Genomic DNA, 23,653 nt, shown 5'->3' with positions numbered 1-23,653 from the left:
ATATATATATATATATACACACACACACACACACACACACACTGAAAATCTCTTCCTAGAGCGCTCATTTGAAAAAATATTTGTTACTACATACTGCCACTTTAAGACTCCTATAGTGTGAAAGAAGTTCAATATTTCAGCAGGGTGCTCACAAATACTAGGGGTATGGAGATAAAATTCTAAAAAAACGAAACAAAAAAAAAATTAATGCAGCCTCATAGCTTTTGCCAAGCAATAGAAATGAAAGTGCATGCCATGTTTTACAAATTAGCCATGCATTCAGTGGTTTTAAACAATTGGAAAATTAACTTGTTTTGTGCCGAAAGAGACTCTAAAATTACCAGCTTAAACTTTTCATATTTGCCACATATAAAGACGCTCTTCATTACATATTCTAACAAGCTTTTAACCTAATGAAAGTACTCCTTGCCGGTTTATCATCTGGGATCTAGCAGCATTTTCCCTTTCTACCTTACAATGGCCTTCAAAAGAGCCTCATTTCCTTTCAGCCACCTTAATTCTGGATCATTAAGAATTATCAGCTCTACAAATCTATACTAGCATTCTAATGCCTCCGTTAGATTGCTAGCCATTAGTCCCAGTTTTGAGGACATTAGTAGATTCCTCTCTGCTGCCATTAAAACTCCGGACGCTTGAGGTAAACTGAGCCATCTGTGCTCATATACTCTGTGCAGGAATAGAAGACCAGCGCACTCCAGTAGGATCACAATACTCCACATTAGGGCCAAAACAACTAATCGATTATGAAATTAATCGATTACAATTTTCATAATCGATTAATCGGCCAGTAACATAAAGGGGTTAAAACAACTAAAATTAGCCCTTTTATAGTACCAAAAAGCAAATCGCTACTGTAAATATTACTTTCACTGTCCCACAGTAAAAAATGAACCCCTTACAGTAGCGATTATTTGCTCTTTTTGTACTTATTTTCTTTTTTTTTTTAACCCCATTATGTTACTAAACACCTCAGGCCTGTTTTTTTTAACCCCATTATGTTACTAAACACCTCAGGCCTGTTTTTTTTTAACCCCATTATGTTACTAAACACCTCAGGCCTGGGTCAAACCTCTGTTTTTTGGTGCTTTTTGCAGAAACACACTACAGTTCATTTACATGTTTTCCCATGGGACACGTTCACATCCATGATTTATTTTTAGCTGCTGCGTATTTGGAAAGGGCAAGGACTTTTTAACGCGAAACGGTGCTATTTTGTTTTTTTTTGGTTCAATATACTTCAATGGAGAAGCTGCAGAAAAGCATGTAATGTGTTTTTGCGGCAATTTGTGTTTTGTAATCTGCCCAAAACAAATTGGCCCAAAAAAAATGTAAACAATTAAGATTTTTTTTTTTTTTTAAGACTATTATCCGATTAATCGAAACAATAAATCGGCCAACTAATCGATTATGAAAATAATCGTTAGTTGCAGCCCTACTCTACATTTATTGTAAAAACCACCACAAGCATCACAATGACAGTCCCCACCAATACATGTGGACTCCATAAGTCTCAGTTACCATTTTTTAGCATCCTCAGCAAAATATTTTTATACTAATATCTATATAGCAAAAAAGATGTTCCCCCCCTCCATTGTAGTTTCTGGTGATTTGTAGTGTTGCAACTAGAGGTAGACCGATATGGATTTTTCTCTGGCCGATGCCGATATTTAGAAATCGGGGCGGCCGATGGCCGATATGTGATGCCGATTTTTGCGGCCGATATTTTGGGCCGATTTTTGGATTGGGATGCATTGTGGAGGGGGGGATGGATGGTGCTGGGCGTGGGTGGGGGATGTGTTGGAGGGGGGATGGATGGAGCTGGCCATGGGTGGGGGGTGCGTTGTGGAGGGGGGGATGGATGGTGCTGGGCGTGGGTGGGGGGTGTGTTGGAGGGGGGATGGATGGAGCTGGCCATGGGTGGGGGGGGCGTTGTGGAGGGGGATGGATGGAGCTGGCCATGGGTGGGGGGTGCGTTGTGGAGGGGGGGATGGATGGTGCTGGGCGTGGGTGGGGGGTGTGTTGGAGGGGGGATGGATGGAGCTGGCCATGGGTGGGGGGTGCGTTGTGGAGGGGGATGGATGGAGCTGGCCATGGGTGGGGGGTGCGTTGTGGAGGGGGGGATGGATGGTGCTGGGCGTGGGTGGGGGGTGTGTTGGAGGGGGGATGGATGGAGCTGGCCATGGGTGGGGGGTGCGTTGTGGAGGGGGATGGATGGAGCTGGCCATGGGTGAGGGATGCGTTGTGGAGGGGGATGGATGGAGCTGAGTGTGGGATGGATGGATGGTGCTGGCCGTGGGTGGGGGATTGCGTTGTGGAGGGGGGATGGATGGATAGAGCTGGCCATGGGTGGGGGGATACATTGTGGCGGGGGATGAAGATGATTGAGTTGCATTGTGAAAATGGATGAGGATGAGTTACATTGTGAAGAGGCTCATATCCACCCAGAGTCATCCTCATCCATTTTCACAATGCAACTCAATGGCAGCTTGTCAGTCTTAGCCAGGTGTCCCATCAAAGCAGATTAAAGTCTACAGGGGGCACATTTGGCAATTCAGTATAAAGACAATTTCAGGTAAAAGTGTGGCAGGCACCAAGGTATTGCACTAAAGCGATGTCTGGGCAAAGAAGAACCCATATATGTTGTACATTTCTGCAATACACGCACATTTCATTATGTTTTTTCAATGTAAAAAAATCTACAAGGACAGAAAAAATATCTGTTGATCCTTCCAGTGAGCCCATTACATTATGAGTACTCTGCCTTCACTGTGCTAAAATCAGCTTTTCCTAAATTCTCCTCTTCTCAACTAAACATCTCCCCTTATTTTTCTGGAGATAAGCAGAGGGGGGGAGGTTTTTGGATGCCTCAAAGAAGAATGTTGCAGACAGAAGCCGTTTGTACCAGTTCTCTTAGCAGAAACTCGTCCACTGTGTTCTTCTAACACATTACTTTTTTCACTTACCCTCCATCCATGCAGGAAGGAAGAGAAGGTAGTGCTGGCCACGATCACCTGCTGAGGAGGGGGGAGTTACTAGTCACAGGCAGCAGCGGCTCGGGCTAGTGACATGCTTGCTGATGCTTTCTTCCTCTGCTATAGCCCGCCAAAGTCGGGGGGCGGGGCTGGGCGGCTCTACTGAAACTTGTTTCTCTTCTCCTATAGGGGCCGGCGCAGGCTATCAGCGGCGCGGGTGAATGATTTCTCGTGCTGCTGTAGCTGTAGGTGGAGCGGGGCACTGGTCAGCAGAGTTTAGCACCCGAAAATCGGCCGAATTTTCACAATAATCGGCCGATGCCGATATCTTAAAAACGGCCAAATATCGGCCGATATATCGGCCGACCGATATATCGGTCGACCTCTAGTTGCAACCTATAATTACTAAGTGGGGGCATTGCCATTTAGCCTAGGTTCACACTGCTGCGAATTCAAAATCGCTGTAAAATGCGCGATTTTACGGCTGCGATTTTGCCGCGATTTTGGACGCAATTTAATGTAAATCGCGGCCCGAAATCGCAAAAAGTAGTACAGGAACTACTTTTTTAAATCGCAGATGCGACGTCGCACTGATTAGGACAGTGCCATTGCCGACAATTGCCGCCGATTTGAGATGCGATTTGACATGTCAAATCGCATCTCAAATCGTTCCAAATCGTACCCAGTGTGAACCAGGGCTAAAGTCTAATAAAATTCTCTAGTAAGATCACTAGAGCCCACATTTATTGTAAAAAAAAAAAAAAGCATCACAATAACAGTCCCCACCAATACATGTGGACTCTTGTGATCTTACTGGAATGCAGTGGTCTTCTATTCCTCCATTAGCCAAGTTAGAATTTTCTAGCATCCTCAGCAAATAATTTTGTATCAATATCCATTTTGCCATTTAAATCGACTAAGATTCTTTGCACAAAAGTACATTTTGGGTCTCGCCATTCCAAGGAACCTTTATCCACATAATTTACAGAAGAACTTGTACCATTTTTTCAGTCGTCTGTCATCCAGGGGCCAAAGTGCATGTAGTAGCTATGATGTCAGACAGGGACCCCTCCCTCCCTCTCTACGTGGCCATCCAACAATGTAGCAAACAAGGAGACAGCTTCCTGATACCCGAGACAAGCTATGGCAAGAGCTATGACAAGGAATAGGAGGCAGTCACACCCCTGAATTAATCTGTGACCACTTTTCCCAGGCACATGCTTGGAGAATAGACAAGAGCTGGTTATCGAGCAGCCGTCTCCTTGTTCGTTATGTTGACGGACAGCCACGTGGGGAGAGGGGCCACCCTGTCCAACCTAGCTAGGCTGACAAAGCATCCAGGAAGATGGGACAAATTACATGTACCCCCCGGTGATCGAACACTGAAAATTGTTTGAAGCAAGAGTTCTTCTTTAATATGACTCCCATGTTTTCTGGAAAATTACAAATGGATTTTTTCCCCAGCAACGCCTTCCTTCTAATCACTCTCCCATAAAGCTAGACTCTATGGAATATCTAGGCTGTAATTATTCCACGGATAGTTTCTCCCATGTCAACTGTGAATCTTTGCAGCTCCTACATATTTACCAATGACTAATGCAATCATTGCAATGTCCATCTAATTACTGAGTCATGGTGAATAGTCTTTATGGCAGCATTAGGACTTTATGAATGGATTTAACAGTGATATACTGTAGTTCAAAAGTCTGGGATTTCTTTTTTTTTATTATTATTATTATTATTATGAAACCACAACCCATATTGGTGCTTCCCCAGTTCTTAATTCCAGACAGGTTTTGATAGCCAACTGGTCTTCATTATTGTTTCTGTCAGAAACAGGTATATTTTTTCTGAGATCATGTGAGACATTATTGCACACGTGGATGCCATTCAAGTGATCAACATGATATTAAAAGGCAACAATTATTTATTTATTTTTTATTTTTAATAACAAACATTTTATATACTTACCTGCTCAGTGCAGTTGGTTTTGCACAGAGCAGTCCCCTATCCCCCTCTTCTCAGGTCCCCCGGTGGTGCTTCTGGCCCAACCCTTCTGCCGCTGGGGGCACTACTGCACACAGAAGATTTTTTTACCTTTGTGCACAGAATCCACAAAAGGTAAAAAACCTGGAGCCTTTACAACCATTTTAGGTGTCTTCTTGGAGCAATTTGTTACACCAAAACACAACGAGGGATGAAAACCTATGCAAAAGGCCATTTAGATTTTATTAGTAGCTAAATTAAGAAACTACAATATTTCTTTCCCCCTTCACATGGACTTTTCTGTTTGTGAAGATTAGGGACATCAAATTTGAAAAAATCCCCTTTAACACAGAGTGGCAACATTACAAAATGTGGAAAGGTCCAAGGTGGTTTAAAACCACACCACACAAATCACTGGAGTCTTGGTGGACTCTTAAGAAACCCCTTGACGTTGCACATATATGCGGCACAGGGCTTTCTTCCGTGGGGCCGCATATATGCGTATCCATCTACCTTTGTGCTGGGAGCGGGTCCCACCACTTGTGATCAGTGGTCAGTATCGCCTGATAAGAGTGACCCATTTAAGCGCAGCTGACCTGTGTAATGCCAGTTATAACTTTTGAATTTGAGAAAAATAAATAAATGCGGAGTCAGGTAGGAGGAGTGAAAAGGTTAGGAGGGTGGGGGTAGTAGTTCACACAGTGATGTACAATGATATGCAGTGCCATCCAGTGCACTGATAAAAATGTAGCATGGCTGCATTTTATTGCAGCTAACTGCATTGCAATGTAAACAGGGCATATAGAAAACAATTGTATTCTATGTGCCCTAGCAGTGAGAAAAAAACGCCCGTCACACCACTAGTGTGAACGAGCCCTCATAGTACGAGTCAATGAAGAGCAGAGTGAAGGGCTGCAGTAGAATGTAGTAGGTGTATGACTGACAGAACAGTTGATAAAAATAGGCTGCGAGAGAAAGGGTGTCAGCACAGATGGCTGTGTGGAATGCCCAGAACCGAGGTCAAAGGGTGCAATGATTTATGTGAGGTGAGCAGAAAGCAAAATTAAAAACAAGAGAGGATGTAGTGAATGGGAAAACGGCAGGAGGATCGGTGCAAGGATCGCCAGATTTACTGCAGGGTTGTAGCTGGGAGAGATGTATTCTCTGAGGGAGGGAAAATGAAGCAGGAGGGAAATGAGCCCAGAATAAAATAAAGACATTTCTCACAATGCACAGATTTTTACTGGCTGGTGCAGCTGTGCTGCTTTTCCGACCTGAGAACTGCAACAGCTAGCTACACACTCTGTACAGATCTAGGTTTTATTTGTAAAAGATTCTGATGTCGCCTGTGTGAAGTGTAGGAAGGAGCAGCTTTTCTACCTGTGAAGAGGTCGAGTGCAGTCCGAGGATGGGTGGAGGAGCTCATCGATCCGGGCACAGCATCCATGGTGGATGGGGTGGGGATCCAGCCACAACACCGCTTCAGTGTAGGCAAGTAGAGCGATGTGGGCAGGAAATGAGGTCGGGAACAACTAGCCATGCTACCTCCTGTGTAGCCGGCTGACTTGGTCGATGGGTGCCCCAGGCTTCCCTTGCGTGTCTTTGTAAATGCGGCTGCATGCCATATCTGCCACGTGTGCTGGGGGATGCCGACCCCTGCTTTATTTTTTTTTATTTTCTTCTTTTGTTTTTTTTATTTTTTTTTAAAGTGTATTTTGTGCGTGTACTCGAGAGAGGAGCCGGAATGCAGGAGTTGGGAGTAGGCAGGCCTCCCCCAGAGGCCATCTGCCACCTTTCTCCATGCCCCGGGTGGCAATGGCAGGTGTGTGAGGGGGTCCTCCCACACAGCCCGCCCTACCTGCTCCGCTTTGAAGCCCAACGGGGCAGAGGGACTCCCTATAAGGGAGTGAGAGGATTAGCCCGCTCAACCAGCCCCGTTAGTCCTTCGCCTCTCTTTTTAGAGACCGCGTGGTCAAAGTGCGTGATGTTAACCCAATTTCGAGTGCGTGTAAGTGTGGTGGTTTTTGTGGGAGGGGGGTGGGCGTACTAAGCGCAGGCTTACCTCGCATAGCACACCCACCGGGAGCCGGGCTGAGACCACCAAACTCAATTCACATGTAGCCGAGACCGGGATCCGAACGCCTAGCTGCAGAGGTGAATGGCTTGTCAGCGCAGTGCCAATCGCGTTGAGCCACCGCAGCTCCGCCCCTGCTTTATAATATTTATATTATATGGTCTGTAGCCAAATATACAGCATCTCACAAAAAAAGTGAGTACACTGCTCACATTTTCGTAAATATTTTATTATATCTATTCATGTGGCAATACTGAAGAAATTACACTTTGCTATAAAGTAGTGAGTGTACAGCTTGTATAACAGTGTAAATGTGCTGTCCCCTCAAAAAAAACCTCACACAGCCATTAATGTCTAAACTGCTGGCAACAAAAGTGAGTACACCCCTAAGTGAAAATGTCCAAATTGGACTTATAAGCCATTTTCCCTCCCCGGTGTCATGTGACTTATTAGTGTTACAAGGTCTCAGGTGTGACTGGGTAGCATGTGTGTTAAATTTGGTGTTATCGCTCTCACTGTCTCTCATACTGGTCACTGGAAGTTCAACATGGCACCTCATGGCAAAGAACTCTGAGGATCTGAAAAAAAACAATTGTTGCTCTATATAAAGATGGCCTAGGCTATAAGAAGATCGCCAAGACTCGGAAACGGAGCTGCAGCATGGTGGCCAAGACTATACAGCGGTATAACAGGACAGGTTCCACTCAGAACACGCCTCGCCATGGTCGACCAAAGCAGGTGAGTGCACGTGCTCAGCATCATATCTAGCGGTTGTCTTTGGGAAATAGACGTATGAGTAGAGGTCAACCGATATGGGTTTTTCTGTGGCCGAAGCCGATATTTAGAAATCGGGGCGGCCGATGGCCGATATATGATGCCGATTTTTGCAGCCGATATTTTAGGCTGATTTTTTTTTTGGCAGGTGGCACTGGCAAGTGCCACTGGTTGGCACTGGCTCGTGGCACTTACAGGTGACACGGACAAGTGGCACTGATTGGAAGGTGACACTAATTGGCACTGGCAGGTTGCACATGATGGCACTAACTGGCACTGGAAGAAGGCACTAGCAGGTGGCACTGGCAAGTGTTACTGGTTGGCATTGATTGGCAGGTGGCACTAATTGGCACTGGCAGGTGGCACTAGTTGGTACTGGCAGGTGGCACTGGTTGGCAGGTGGCACTAATGGGCACTGGCAGGTGGCACTGGATGGCAATAGTTAGCACTGCCAGATGGCACTGGTTGGCATTCGGCTTCTCAGTGATGCGCCGGGCACAGATTTTCCCTGCTGCGCGCCCCCAGCCGTGCGGGGAATGCAAATAAAAGGACGTCCACCCAGCACTTGAGAGCCGCGCTGTGGATGTCTTTCGTCTACAGCGCAGGTCTCAAGTGGTTAAACAAGCCGTACACTCACTCATAGTCATGAAAATAAAGAAAAAACTCTTTGAATGAGATGGTGTGTCCAAACTTTTGGTCTGTACTGTATATATATATATATATATATATATATATATATATATATATATATATATATATATTAGGGCTGCGCATCTTCACCGGTCTCACGATTCGATTACGATTATCAAGTCCACGATTCGATTCCGCGATGCATCACGATAGCAGCGCAAGTGCGCATGGCTCTCCCCCCAAAATACTAAAGGAGATGATCAGAGACTGCAGACGTGGGACAGGAGATGATCAGAGACTGTGGGCATAGTACAGGAGATGATCAGAGACTGTGGGCGACTGGGCATAGTACAGGAGATGATCAGAGACTGTGGGCATAGTACAGGAGATGATCAGAGACTGTGGGCATAGTACAAGAGATGATCAGAGACTGTGGGCGACTGGGCATAGTACAAGAGATGACCAGAGACTGTGGGCATAGTACAAGAGATGATCAGAGACTGTGGGCATAGTACAGGAGATGATCAGAGACTGTGGGCATAGTACAGGAGATGATCAGAGACTGTGGGCATAGTACAGGAGTGGATTTGATCATCGCTGTAGCGATGATCAAGATATCACCCTTACAATCCAGCAATGTACCAGTATGTCGCTGGATAGGAAGTGGTTAAAGGGAAGTGGTTGGGGGGCACATGTTTACTGCCCCCCCCCCCCCAAATGCAAGTGTAAAGCAACATCTCACTGCATCTTCACCAGCAATATGAAAATCACACAGGCAGCACAGACAGCATGTGTTCGTCATGGATCTGATGCCCCCCAGTATGTGTGATTGGTGGAGGAGACCCATGTGTTGGACAGGTCAGTAGATGATGATGCCCCCCCAGTATGTGATTAATGGGTGGGATCCATGTATAGGACAGGTCAGTAGATGTCAGCCTTGTGTACCGTATGCTGTCCTCCACAGATCAGTACTTCCCTAGTGTCACACTTCCTGCTCCCAGCCGCCCAGTGTGAGGAGCCCTGACCCCCTCATACACATACAAAGCTGCCCCCTTCAGCACCGTGTCCGGCAACCCTGGAGTGCCCCGAGCCTTCCATGGCACCGCCGGACTACTTTCAGTCAGTTTCAGAAACCCCCCCACATTACAGGACCAGCCCTGACTTTACCTGAACCAAGGCGAGTCTTTCAGACACTCCTCAAAGTCCACCGTCACCTTCATGTCCCTGGTACTGTGAGAACTATGAGAGGATGGAGCGGGCACACGGGCAGTGTTCACTATACACACACAGCCGGACAGGAAAAAGCTAACCGAAGCCGCTATGTGGCGCTGTACATGTCCAAGCTCCCCTCTCCCTAATCCCTGACACAGCCAGCTTCCCAGTCAGCACCATGCCAAACCCCACCCCGACACGCCCATCCGCCAGGGCAAGCCACTGAGAGACAGCTGTGACAGCCAGGAGGGCGGGGGCTGACGCCAGGAGGGACGTGTGACGTAAAATGAGAGAGGCGAGCTGGGCAGTTACATGAGCGTGCCAATATACACACACAAGGCAACGTCTGAACGACGGACCTCTCCGGGGACGGGGCGGGGCCAAACATCGATTAACACGGTCGCATGCATCGTAATCGCATCGGGGACAACCGAATCGCGATGCACCGATTAAATTTGACAGCCCTAATTATATATATATATATATATATATATATATATATATATATATATACATACATACACACATACATACACACATACATACACACACATACATATATACACACACACACACATACATACATACATAAACATATACATACACATACACACACACTGTATATTGTTCCAGTGATCATGTCACTTGTCGCTTTTCCAACAAGTGTCGATTTCCCCTTACATCCTGTTCTGTCTGGACAGGAAGTGAGGGGAAATCCTTTATGACAGGACATTTGCCTTAGGCCTCATGCACACTGGACAATATAAATAATGTTATAAAAACGCCAGTAGCTTTGCAGTTAAACGCTGGTGTGGCACGCGTTAGAGTGTTTGACGTTAGAGTGTTTTTACTCCTCTCAGAACCCACTCGTTTTGTTTTTTACAGCCAAAAAACTTCCCTGCCAAAACAGTTGATAACAGACTATGTGTGCAAGGACACATAGGATAACATGCTGGAGAATATATTGACTGATAAAAAACAAAACAAAAAAAACATCTGAAGCCAAAAACAGCAACTGTAAAAACATCCAAAAACGTCCAGTGTGCATGAGGCTCTTCTAGTTGAACTCCAGGAATTCAGCCAGTTTCTAAAACTATGGGTTAGTTCCAGCGAGCGAAGCTCTGTGTAAGGCAGAAGTTATAAATCGGGTCAACCCCTCCCAGTTACATTTGATGAATGGCTCTGTCACAGTCCAGACATCTGGAGAAGATAAAGAATTCTGGAGCACCATCTAGTGGGTAAGAACAGAGCTACAACCATGCAGAAAAGATCACATAGCGGGGAAAAAAATATATATATTTTTACATAAGCACTGATCAGGCATATTATTATGACCACCCACCTGATTCACCAACCTCCTTGGTTGCAATACAAAGAAAAAAACCTTTAGTAACTACATACAATCCAGAACTAGAAGTTATAAGAATGATAATCAAAGAGCTACAATCCATCACCAACACAGGATGAAAGAAAAAATTCCAACAACCTCCAATGCTGGCTATAAGGCAACCACCCTCTGATATAAAAAAATAATCAGGACACGTCATTCTGATTTTGAAGTCACAAATAAAGGAATCAAGCCTTGCAACAAAAACGCTGTGAACTGTGCTGCCAAATCAATCCATCAAAACCCATCACGCAAAAAAGAACCTTCTACATCTGTACCTCCGGTAATGTTATGCACCTCATCCAAAGCAAAAATGCAACCAAGGATCTTAGGCACACTGATGTGACGCAGGATCCTTGTGAGACCGAGCAGATGACGTGTGAAATTCAAGGTTTCCCTAGAAGAGCCATCTTAACGGATACTACACAAAGGTCTGTGCGACTTTAGAAAAGGTTCCTGCACTACTTTGTTCCGACTTTGGTACCACTTCAATGCCACAGAGTGTAAAAAGTTTCATCGAGTCATATCAAAGTCGGACTCCAAAGTTGCACTGAAAGTCACGCAACTTTGAAGTTGGGCTAGTGTGACACAAGCCTTACGTTGGCGAAACGGGATAGAGCCTTATTTTACAGTTTGTGTATTAGTACCGCTTGGCAGGGCTTTTTTTCAGTGGGAACGCAGGGGAACGCAGTTCCGGCACCTCCTGGACTGACTGTATGTAATGTCAAGGGGTGCTGGGGTGTGCTGCAGAGTATTGATGCTCACTGCTGGCGGATCTATTCTAGCTGGAGGGGGATCTATTTTTGCAGGGGGGTCTAGTGTTGCTGAGGAGGGTCTTATGTTGCTGGGGGGGTCAGTTGTTGCTGAAGGAGATCTACTCTTGGGGAGGGGTCTATGGTTGATGGCTGCCAGAGAGTCTATTAATGCTGGCTGTGCGGAGATCTTTTGATGCTGCCGGGAGTCTATTGTTGCTGGGGGGGGGATTTTGTTGTGGGTTGTACATTGTTAGGAGGATCTATTGTTGCTGGCTGAAGGGGAAACCAAATTCCATACAAATTACTTAGCACAACAAAATGATACTTGGTTCTGTATTGTCTAAAAGGGGCGGTACTGGGAGGTGGGTAGGGGATGGAACCAAGGGACGTTGCTCAGAGGTGGGTAGGGGCAGAGAAAACAAGTGACTCGGAAAAGGGGAGTTCCTGCACCTATTGTCTGAGAAAAAAAGCCCTGCCGCTTGGACCTTGAAGAAAGGGGTACTATGAAAACTTGTCCTGCAAATTTGGATGTTAGTGCAAATACAAAAAGTATGCAGGTTGGAGACATCCTCTGACCTCTCTTGGGATCCTTCGGCCCTTACCATCTTCGGATCTGGTGCTCTCCTCATCTTCACTGCCCTGCCCACCTTGACTCTCTCTTTCTCCTGTACTATACCTCCTTTTTCATATTTTTCTTCTACCTTCTTCTACTTTATCGCTTTATCAACAGATGCATGAACATCCTAATCAGGAGTATAGTCATTCAATGGAAATACAGAACTGTAAAATAGTCAATGTTGTACAGTAAAACCTTGGTTTGTGAGCTTGCGAGCATAACTAGTTCCAGAAACATGCTTGAAATTCAAAGCACTTGTATATCAAAGCATTTTTTTACAGGATATAAAAGAGGAGAGAGGCACCTCTAATGCCCTGTACACACGATCGGTTCGTCGATGAAAACGGACCGTTGGACGTTTTTTATCGGATGAACCGATCGTGTGTGAGCCCCATAGTTTTTTTTTTTTCCCCCATCGGTGAAAAAAAAAAATAGAACACGTTTTAAATTTTTCTTATGGTTAAAAAAACGATAGAAAAAAAAAAACGATCGTCTGCGGGGAAATCCATCGGTCAAAAATCCACACATGCTCAGAATCAAGTCGACGCATGCTCGGAAGCATTGAACTTCATTTTTCTCAGCACGTCGTTGTGTTTTACGTCACCGTGTTGGACACGATCGGATTTTTAACCGATGGTGTGTAGGCAAGACTGATGAAAGTCAGCTTCATCAGATATCTGATGAAAAAATCCAGTTTTTATCTGACAAACCGATCGTGTGTACAGGGCATAAGTGTAGCAATAAGTTGCTAAATGTAAACCAATTGCTACACTTAGAGGTCCCTCTCTTCTCTTTTATAATCTGTTGTGACATGATGCTACTCTTATATCAAGACATCGCTTGTATATCAAGGCAAAATGTATTAAAACATTTTGCTCGTCTTGCAAAACGCTCTCAAACCAAGGTTTTACTGTATTTGTTGAGTATGGGAAGTACTGTTAGATTTGTTGATTGCTTGGTTGATATTTCCTATTATGCATTCTTTCATAAGGTTCTTCTACTATTTTCCAGGTGGCTGTATCCCATCATCTTTATGAAGCCGACTTCTTGTTCTTGCATACAGCTATTATCTTGCCTAACACTTGCTTCTCTATTCTATGTACCAATGATCGTTACCACTGACACTGGTGCTTTGTGCCTGGATTATTGGAAAGATTTTTCTACACTTTTGATCACTCTGTATATTTTTTGAAAATGTAACCCCTTGACGGTGGCGTTACACATATATGCGACCCCACTGAACGGGGCTTTCTTCCATGGGGCCGCAAATATGCGTATCTACTTTTGTGCTGGGAGCAGGTCGAACAAAGACCAAGGTCCCACTGAGAGCCCCAGGCCCCGTACTAATGATCGAAACTTTGATAACTAACAGTTTAATTTCATAGGTTACATCGTTATCCACTCCTTGATAATGTTTCCTGCTTAATAACAAAAACGCAATTCCAGCGTTATGCTGAGCCCCTTGCGTATTTTCTAAAATGCTATGAAGACAATTATTGTAAGAAGTTTGCGCTCAGTTTTTTTTGCCCCCAAGGCATTTAAATGATGCAAGGATCCCTGGGAACATGTATTTGTACGGACTTTAAAGTACAGCACTCTTCAAATATCTAGCTATGTTCATGCTGCTTTTCCAGTGAATCTTGTCAGAGGTTTGAATCCTGCTGTGCAAAGCAAAAAAAGCCGACGGGGCATTTTTCTTAGCAAACGCAAAAGCAAAGAGAAGAACAGAGCTGTGCTGTTTTACATACAGACTCTGAAGCAGGCTAGTCCTAGGACACCACAGAGATATGCCTAAAGGGTCGAGCAGAATCTCAAAGTGAAAGTGCCTGTTTAAAAAAAAATACTTTACTGAAGGCATCGGCAAAAGCATGGATTAAATAGTATGTCAGCCATTTAAGACTCTAAACGCTATAATAAAATGATGCCTGTAAACCTCACATTGATTTAAAAAAAAAAAAATATTGCATGGATGATGGTCTCATTTTATAGCAGAATAAAAAAATTGTTTTGTCTTCGAGTATACCGGTAGATATCTTTACTTTTAGTCACTGTGCCCAGAAAACACACTGAACGTAAGAACTATAAAAATGAGCACAAAGTAGATAAAAATGTTAAGCTGTACGAATACTGCCCTCTAGTGGAAAAATCACCTAATTTTAGAAGACAGATAACTAAAGCTGAATGCAAAAACAAAATGTTTAAAATTACTTTTTTTTTTTTTTTAGAAGAGCCAAATTATGTTAACCACTATCAACATTTATTTAAACTGGGGTAAATTTTATTTTCCCCCATTATCAAAGTGTACTTCTGGTAAATTTTTGTTTAAAACTGCCTTTTATAAAATATAAAAGATAAAAAAGCATAAAAAAAAAAAAAAACGGCATTCACCACACCGCCCAGGACCCATAATTTCTTACCAACCATCTGCAGGGAGTAGAGCATCTCATAATTCAATACAGGTGTACTGATGTGATACAGGCATGTCTATGCCATGCTCAACAAAATTGGCCGAGGAGACTTTCATTAGTACTGCACTTAGTCTGGCGCACCTTTTTCTTTTTTCTCATTATCCATTTCAGAGCCTGCTTCTGCTCTATTGGTAGCTGCCGCTAGTGCCAGACCACCATTCATTGTACTATTGGACCTATTTTTGGACTATTAATTTGACTATCGATTGATTTATTTGTTTATTCATTCATTGTCCATTTAGTTTGGTTTTAGCTTATAACTCTGAATATCTTAGCGCCATCTTACATTTTTTTAATGTTCATGCAGTGAGCCCATCCCCCCACACAGCTAGAAACACACTGAAAGAACAAACCCTTTGACATTGGCAGGGAAAGGGGTTAACGTCAGGGACAATCATTTATAGCGCCAATGCATATTTTTAGCACTGATCACTGTAATAATGTCACTAGTTCCCCAAAAAAAAAAAAGTGTCAGCTAGGTGTTTGATCTGTCCACCGCAGTGTCGCAGTCCCGCTAATCACCATTACAAGTAAAAAAAAAAATGCCATAAATATATCCCCTATTTTGTAGACGCTATAACTTTTGCGCAAACCAATCAATATACGCTTATTGTTTTTATTTTTTAACCAAAAATATGTAGCAGAATATATATTGACCTAAAATTTTAATTTTTTTTTTAAATGTATTTATGTTTTATAGCTGAAAGTAAAACAATTATTTTTCCAAAAGGGTCGTTCTTTTTTGGTTTATAGCGCAAAAAAATAAAAACGCAGGAGGTGATTAAATACCAGCAAACTAAAGCTCTATTTGTGGGGAAATTTTTTTTGGGTACAGCGTCGCACGTGTCAGTTAAAGCAAAGCAATGTAGTGCCGTATCATATAAAAATTGCTTGGTCATTAAGCGGGAAAAACATGGGGCTGAAGTGGTTACAGTCCACAGAACAAAAAAAAAAAAATAATAACTTGAGTGTCTGAGCTTACTAATGTGAACAGGGACAATTAGAGAATAAAAAACTAGATAAATAAAACGGGGACTAAAATGGTGTCTTTACTGTAATTTTGACAGTCCAGATGAAGGTCCACTTTAAAGAGAGTAGTATAACCAAAGCTTTTTGGCTATGGATCACAGGAGTGCTGTTTGCTCTGCACTCCCGTGACATGTTTTTTCAGCTGCCAGCGGGTTAAAGCCCGCTGTTGGCTGATGGAATACAACTGGTCCAGGCTCTGAAAAGATCCCAACCATATGGTCTGGATCTCTCACCGAGCCCCTGAGAGGTTGAGCCAGCCACTCCAGACCCCCTCCACAGCCCAGCACTCCAGTGAGCGCTGGAGGGGCCGAGCAGAGAACAGATGACCGACATTCACCAGCTCTCTGCAGCCTAAAGCAGTGTAAGATCATTCAGTTCTCGATCTTAGAGCCGACATGAGGCAGATAAAGTTTCGGAACGATGCTGCATTCACCTAGGTGAGTATTATATAATTTGTTTTTAACCCAAACCCATACTTCTCCTTTGAATGAATTTAGGCTACCATTTCAAGACAATAAATCATTCAGACATGAACTGAACATCTGCCACCAAAAAAACTTGATACAAGAAGATGTATGTAGACTTAAAGGGGTTGTAAACCCTCAATGTTTTTCACCTTAATACATTTTATGCATTAAGGTGAAAAACCTTTTGTGCTACAGCACCCCCCTTTGACCCCCCCCCCTCTTTTTTTACCTGAACCCGATCTTTAAGGGACAGGGACGAGTACAGTAGCGCCAGTCGCCGTCTTGGGTCCTCATTGGATAAATTAATAATAATATGTCAATCAACCCAGTGACACAGGAGCCAGGGGCGGGGCCGAATTCTTCTGTCTGTGTCAATGGATGCAGTAGCAGGATTCAGAAGCGTGCCCTGATTAAAAGCGGCTCTTCATGGGGGCACTCAAGAAGAAAAAGGAGCCAAAAGCGCCGCGGGGGAACCCGAATTAGAAGGGTCGAGCCACTCTGTGCAAAACCCTTGCACAGAGGAGGGAAGTATAACATGTTTGGTATTAAAAAAAAAAAAAAAAAAAAAACACAACCCAACAACACACCATCACAAATCACTTTAATGTATAATTGTGGGGGGGGGGGGGGGGGACCTCAAGTAAAACACACTAAATAACTTTAAAAAATACAATTGTATAAAAATGAAATTAGATTATATATTATATTATATTAAGGAGATCCTCTCAATTGTGTTATCATATCAAAAGCTGCAGTTGAATTGAGTAACTACATTTTCTAAACACCAATCATCGTCACTCCATGCACGACTTTCTGCTTTTATGGATTTCTGTGGGTTTTCTGAGGCCAGCGCTGTCGCATGTACAAGACATCCATTACCCAACATTGATTACCTTCTGTTGCTACAGTCACGCAAAGATGGCGATGAGCAGATAAGAGCATTGCAAGGTCCAGGAGCAGCAACTCTGGTATATAGAGATATAAATACCTGCAGTCTGCAGTTATCCACAGACAGGTATATATATCACACACATACAGGCAAGCAACTGAGATCTTAGCTTGAGATGTGTGATGCCTTCAGACATCAAGGATGACATATTCAGTAAAAAAACAAATCTCAAGAAGACTCTCCTAAACTAAATATCCTGGCACATGTTCTTATAGCGGAGCGTATATCAATATATACACGACTTCTACCATCTGCTAACTCCAATATGCCAAGTCATTAGCATGAAACATAGTGCCATAAACTCCTATGAAGCACAAAATAAAATAAAAAAAGCCTTTTACCCGAGTCATTAAACGATCTGCAACATGGGTGTGAAAATAGAAGCCATTACCAGGAACAACATGGTCCTTCACTCCCCAATTACCAAGTCACAGTCTAATGCCACTTCAATGCCAATTAAAAAGCTGGCTAACTTAATTTTGTCCATTACATAACGCAAAGATTAAATCCCACATGCACATATAAATTATTCCAAGAGCTTATGGTTTTACCCAAATCTGTGATTACACTCCAAAGTCCAGGAGGAATGAAGAAACAGGACAGAAAAAGCCCTGATGTGAACGGTTTATATTCAAAAACGGACCTTGGCGTGAGAGGACTGGAGTGTATTACAGTGTTTCTTTATTTTATCTGAGGTATGTACCCCTTTATCAAAGACAATGTATACCAAGTGGCTTGATTTGGGTCCTCTAACTTCAAACACCCCATTGCATTGGTACATTGGTGACTACCAAGTACTTCCTAATTGTGCAAACATTTTATTTCAAACAGTATGGCTTTAGCCATTTTAGCTATAATTCTCAGTAAAGAGATTTACCATCACTTCCTGTCCTGCTGACAACAGTTGCAATGGAGACGTGGAAGAAAAAAAACAACACCTGACTGGGGTTCTAGCCCTTCCCCATTTTTCTAAAGAAACACCTTTTATTTTTGTTTGTGCATTTGTTGGAGTTACCCCTCACTTCCTGTTCTGCTGACAAAATTTTACCAGACAGGAAGTGAGGGGAATTCTCTCTAACCAAGCCCCAGATGGGCGTAAAAACCTGTTAACCCTTTCCCATTCTTTCCAAAACTAAGAAGAAAAGTTTTAAAAATGGACATACACTGCTTTTTTATCACATTTAAGGCTTGTGTAAATGAATATTTGCAGTACAACTACTTATCACTCAACACAAGTCAATGGAAAAGTAGCTTAGAAAGTAGTCAGTAGCAGGTCAGAAGGAGATCTAAAATTCTTCTAAAAAGGAACTCGCATGTATCTTAAAAAGTTCAAACAGAGTTAAATGCACCAGGAATCATGATGAACTTACGCAACAGTTACTTGTTCAACAAAATCAGATTAAATGGCTGCCATGGGCTAGAAGAATTCTCCTCTCATACAAATTAATGAAAAAAGGGCAGCCGCAGACAAATGTATACCAAAATAATAATTTCAGATAGTAACTGTTTAGTTGTTCAAAAACAAATTTTGGGAACAAAATGGTATACAAAAAAAAAAACAAAAAAAAAAACACACCACTAAAACTAAAATCAGATCTGGGAGTGAATTGTTACACGGGGTTAAGGTTAAGAAAAAATAAAAAAAGAAGGTTAAAAATATATATATTTTTTTAAATGAAAGTGGTTACTATTAAAATGAGGTGGGAAGGTTATCCTCATGCAAGGTGGGTGTTAACAGTACATACCCAGAAAGCACCTCTTGGGATGAGTTTTGAATTCTTCATCCTTACTATCTGAGGCTATAAAAATTAAACAATAGAAGAAAAGAAAGAAGAAAACAGAGCATTGATACAGAGTTTTAAAAAAATCGCTTTAGTGACTTCATCAAACTGTTCCAGTTCCATCTAACGCCAAGTCACAAGCTAAGAGTTACGCACCTGCAGCCGAACGGCTGATCCATTATACAGCATCCCACCCAGAAATGCATTTATTACAGCAATTACCACAGTCAGAAGATGACCTTCAGGGCTCGCTGGGTTAATGCAATCATGTTACTGTATTTCATTACACTTATTCATCATCAAATGCAGTTTATACAGCACTAAACAAAAACACAAAACCTTTTTAGAATTTAAAAGTGAGAAATGTATTTAACAGCAGCAACATTTGCCCAAAAAAAAACATTATATAGGTGGTAGTCGCATAACAGTAAAAAAAATCAACATTTAAACAAAATACATTTTAAATCAATGAGCAAACATTATGGTCATTGATGGTACAATGGTGTCAAAAGGTTTACAGATTTTCCAAAGATAATATTAAATATATCATAATGGCTTAAGTTAAATTAAATTTATGAAGGAAAATAAAAAGGGGGCCACTATTAAAACAGAAAAAACTAAATCAAAATACAGTTGGCAACCTAAAAACTTTAGACCCCTTTTACACTGAAGGCGTTTTTCAGATGTTTTTTTTCAGACATAAAAGGCGCCTGAAAACTGCCTCCTATGCCACAGTGCTTTCACACTGAGGTGGTGCTCTTCCAGGATGGGGGGGGGGGGGGGGGGGGAAGTCCTGCAAGCAGCATCTTTAGAGCGGTTTGGGGGCATTCTTAAAACCACCCCTGCCCATTGCAATGAATGGGCAGTGCTGCTGAAGAGCCTGAAAAGCGCTTCGGAAACTCGGCAACACAGGCGCTTTTAACCCTCTTTGTCCACTGGATAACATATTGTATAACATAAGTGCAGGTTACCCTAAATATTTTGTCTTCTATGTGTGTGTTCACAAACTGTACGTACAGGCGAAACTCAAAAAAATTCAAATATCGTGCAAAAGTTCATTTATTTCACCAATGCAACTTAAAAAGGTAAAACTAATGAGATAGTTCAAGCCGTGATTTGTCATAATTGTGATGATTATGGCTTACAGCTCATGAAAACCCCAAATCCACAATCTCAAAGTTTGAATATTGTGAAAAGTTGCAATATTCTAGGCTCAAAGTGTCCCACTCTAATCAGCTAAATAAGCCATAACAACGGCAAAGGGTTCAATGGTCTCTCAGTCTGGTTCAATAGGAATCACAATTATGGGAAAGACTGCTGACCTGACAGTTGTGCAGAAAACCATTATTGACACCCTCCATAAGGAGGGAAAGCCTAAAAAAAAAAAAAAATAGGATTTTTTGTACTCACCGTAAAATCCTTTTCTCCGAGTTCATGGACGCACACAGCTCCTTAAATCTTGACAAGTGGGTTATGTTCCCCGTTTACAGGAGAGGACTAGGCAGAAACATGTTTGTTAATGTAACATGTATTTAATTATCTGAGTTGAACAGCCCCAACCAGGGGGCGGTCCTTCCAGACATAACCCTCCTTCCTGCAATATGCAGCCTCAGTTCGTAACAAGCAGTACAAACCTAAAAGGAGGGGTGGGTGATGTGCTGTGTCTGTCCATGGACTCAGAGAAAAGGATTTTACGGCGAGTAATTAAAATCCAATCTTCTCTTATCGTCCATGGACGGACACAGCTCCTTAAATCTTGACAAGTGGGACGTCCCCAAGCAGTGTCAAAAAAACGAGGGGTGGGAACAGCATCAGTAAAACCAATTGTAACTTCACCCCAAAACAAGCAGAGCTCCTGCAACTTTAAACAGCCGCCTGCAAAACCTAGCGGCCGAAAGAAGCATCAGAAGACGCACTAACAGCAACCATGTAAATTCTGGAAAAAGCGTGAACGGACGACCAAGTCGCCGCCTCGCACGCCTGTGAGACCGACGCATGATGTCGGAAAAAACCCAGGAAGCACCAATTGCCCTGGTCGAAAGTGTCGTGACCTGAAAGGGGGGACCCGTCCCCTAAGAGCATAGGCCTGTATGACGGTCTGCCTAATCCACCGAGAAATGGTGGTCAACGAGACCACCAGGCCCTTTTGTGGACCAGACACCGACCCAAAAGAGAGTCAGATCTCCGAAACTGAGCCGTAGCAGGCAGGTACACCCGCAAGGCACGTACCACGTCCAAAGTATGTAGCGCAACCTCCTTAGGATGCGCCGGCCGAGGACACAAGGGTGGAAGTACAATGTCCTCGTAAAGGTGAAAGGCGCACCACCACCTAATCCTTATGGAGGATCAAGCATGGCGGCTTGCAAGACAAGACCACCAACTCAGAAACCCTTCTAACATAGGTAAAGGCCACTAAATGGGCCACCTTCTGAGATCGTGTCAAGAGAAAAATCTCTCCGATGTTTCCAAAAGGAAAGTTCCTGAAGAATCGAGAGCACCAGAGTGAAAACTCATGGGGGAAGAGGTGGGCCAAGAGGGGAAAGTATATGACAAACCCCCTGCACAAAAAGATACCCACCAGGGAACGGGCCGCAAAAAAGGCCACAGAAAGAACACAGCCAAGGCTGAAATCTGCCCCCAAACAGTGCTTTAAGCAATGTTTAGATCCACTCCAAGCTGTAAAAACAGCAGGACCCTGGACACCAAGTACGTCACTCCAACTCTTCGCACCAAGAGATGTAGCCCTTCCAGGTGCAAAAGTAGATCCTCCAGAAAAAGGCTACCGTGCCCTCAGCATGGTTAAGATTACCGAGTCGGACAGACCCCGGTCTCTTAAGTCTGGCTTTCAATAGCCATGTAGAGCAAGTCAGTGACTGTACAACAGGAGGAAGTATGGGACCTCAGGACGGAAGGACCCAATGCCCTGGCAACCGCCAGGGTACCTCCGCTATCAGGCGCCCGATATCGGCATACCAAGGACGCAGAGGCCAATCTGGAGTGATGAGAATCAATTTTCCCTCAGCCTCCACTCTGTGGAGCAGCCGAGGAAGCAACTACGATGGAGGAATGGCATAAAGCCGCCGATACAGACCCCAGATGGCCACCAGCCCGACTGACGCGTCTGTACAAGATCACTAGACCTGGCCACTAAGTTTAACACCCTTGCAGGGGAGACGAGCGGCCAGGAGATACATGCCCTGTGAGACTCACCTCCTGCAAGGGAGCCAAAACACCCCCAAGCACAAAGACCAGGTCCAGCTTCCGGCGACTCCAGTAGTCTGCCTGCCGGTATACCTGATGGTAGACAGAAGCCATGGCTGTGGCATTGTCCGGCTGAATCCAGATCGGACGACCTTGCAACCTCCTCGACCACAAGGGGAAGCATAGCCTGATAGCCCAAAATAGTAGGACAATGAACGGTAGACAGGGTCCACAGCACCTGGTATTCCCAGGTGGTCTCCCACCCAGGTACTAAACCAGGCCCGACCCTGGATAGCTAACGAGATCAGACGAGCGTGGGTGCATTCAGGGAGGTGTGGCCGTAGGCCCAAGCAAGTCCAGCGACTCAGGGCCGACTGGACCCCCCCAGGTGCCCCCACAACCCGTGAGGTCGGCGTCCGTCGTAAATACCGACCACTGGAAGGAAGAAACAACTTCCGGGACCGAAGAGTCGGGGATCTCCGTCACCAACTCAGAGAGACTGACTAGGTGGCGCACCAGAATCTGTTGATTTCAGAGACAAGAGATCTTTACCATCTGGACAGTATTTCCCCTGGAAAACCCAAGTGTGGAACTGGGCATACAGTACCGCCTCGAAGGAAGCTACCCACAGGCCCCGGACCTGCATGCACCCAGAGAGAAGACAGATTGCGTGATGCCAAAAATACCTTCCCCGCAGACTGAAGAGTCTGCAATTTCTCCAGGGGGAAGAAGGACCTTCGCCACCGGAGGAGTCCGGATCAACCCTAGATACTCCAACGCTGAGTCGGAACCAGGACCAGGATAACAGGGGAAGAGGGCACTCTTTTACTGCCCATCCGCAGTCCACCCCCACCCTGGCACAAACATGTCCAGGACTAACAATAAAACCTCTGTGGGAATCCCACATGCTAACACCTGCTGCCACCACCAGCATGTTGGGGAAGGACCCAGATACTGACTCCAAATAATAATATTGACATAATGTGTATGTATAATATGTAGGTGTATGCACACCTGTCCTTACAAATAAACAGAAGCTCCTAGAGCCCTATTCAGGGCATCCCACCCACTTGCTGAGCTGACCAGGGGTACCCAGGGGACTCAACTCAGGAGGAGACTGCCCAGCGCTGCCGTCCACTCTCAGCACACGGCGTGTTAGAGGAAAAGAACCGTGAGGTAACTGTGCGGCATCTGCAGGGACCTGTGTGCGCCGTAGGATACAGCACTAGGGGTCAGGACAACACAAAGATGGCCGCCGAGCATTCAGAACGTGGCCACAGGAAAATGGCCGAGTGCAATGTAAGCTGCACCATAGCTCGGCTACGACAAAA

At 44.1% G+C, this 23,653-nt stretch overlaps 1 protein-coding gene and 1 pseudogene across 3 annotated transcripts in view; both read right to left on the bottom strand.

The window, feature by feature from the left end:
• Positions 1-23,653, bottom strand: part of SLC66A2 (solute carrier family 66 member 2) — a 175,518-nt gene that overhangs the window by 100,463 nt on the left and 51,402 nt on the right. For 2 of the 3 annotated variants that reach the window (XM_040353845.1, XM_040353844.1), the window contains exon 4: positions 19,086-19,139. The exons of the other annotated variant lie outside the window; for it this stretch is intronic. In XM_040353845.1, coding sequence (XP_040209779.1) covers positions 19,086-19,139 — 54 coding nt within the window. The remainder of the gene's footprint in view (positions 1-19,085; positions 19,140-23,653) is intronic. 3 annotated transcript variants of the gene reach the window in all.
• LOC120942251 lies at positions 22,549-22,668 on the bottom strand (annotated as a pseudogene).

Source organism: Rana temporaria, chromosome 5, assembly GCF_905171775.1.
Source record: "Rana temporaria chromosome 5, aRanTem1.1, whole genome shotgun sequence".
Taxonomy (NCBI): Eukaryota; Metazoa; Chordata; class Amphibia; order Anura; family Ranidae; genus Rana; species Rana temporaria.
Note: the sequence above shows the minus strand (reverse complement) of the source record. Positions and strands in the feature narration are given on the sequence as shown.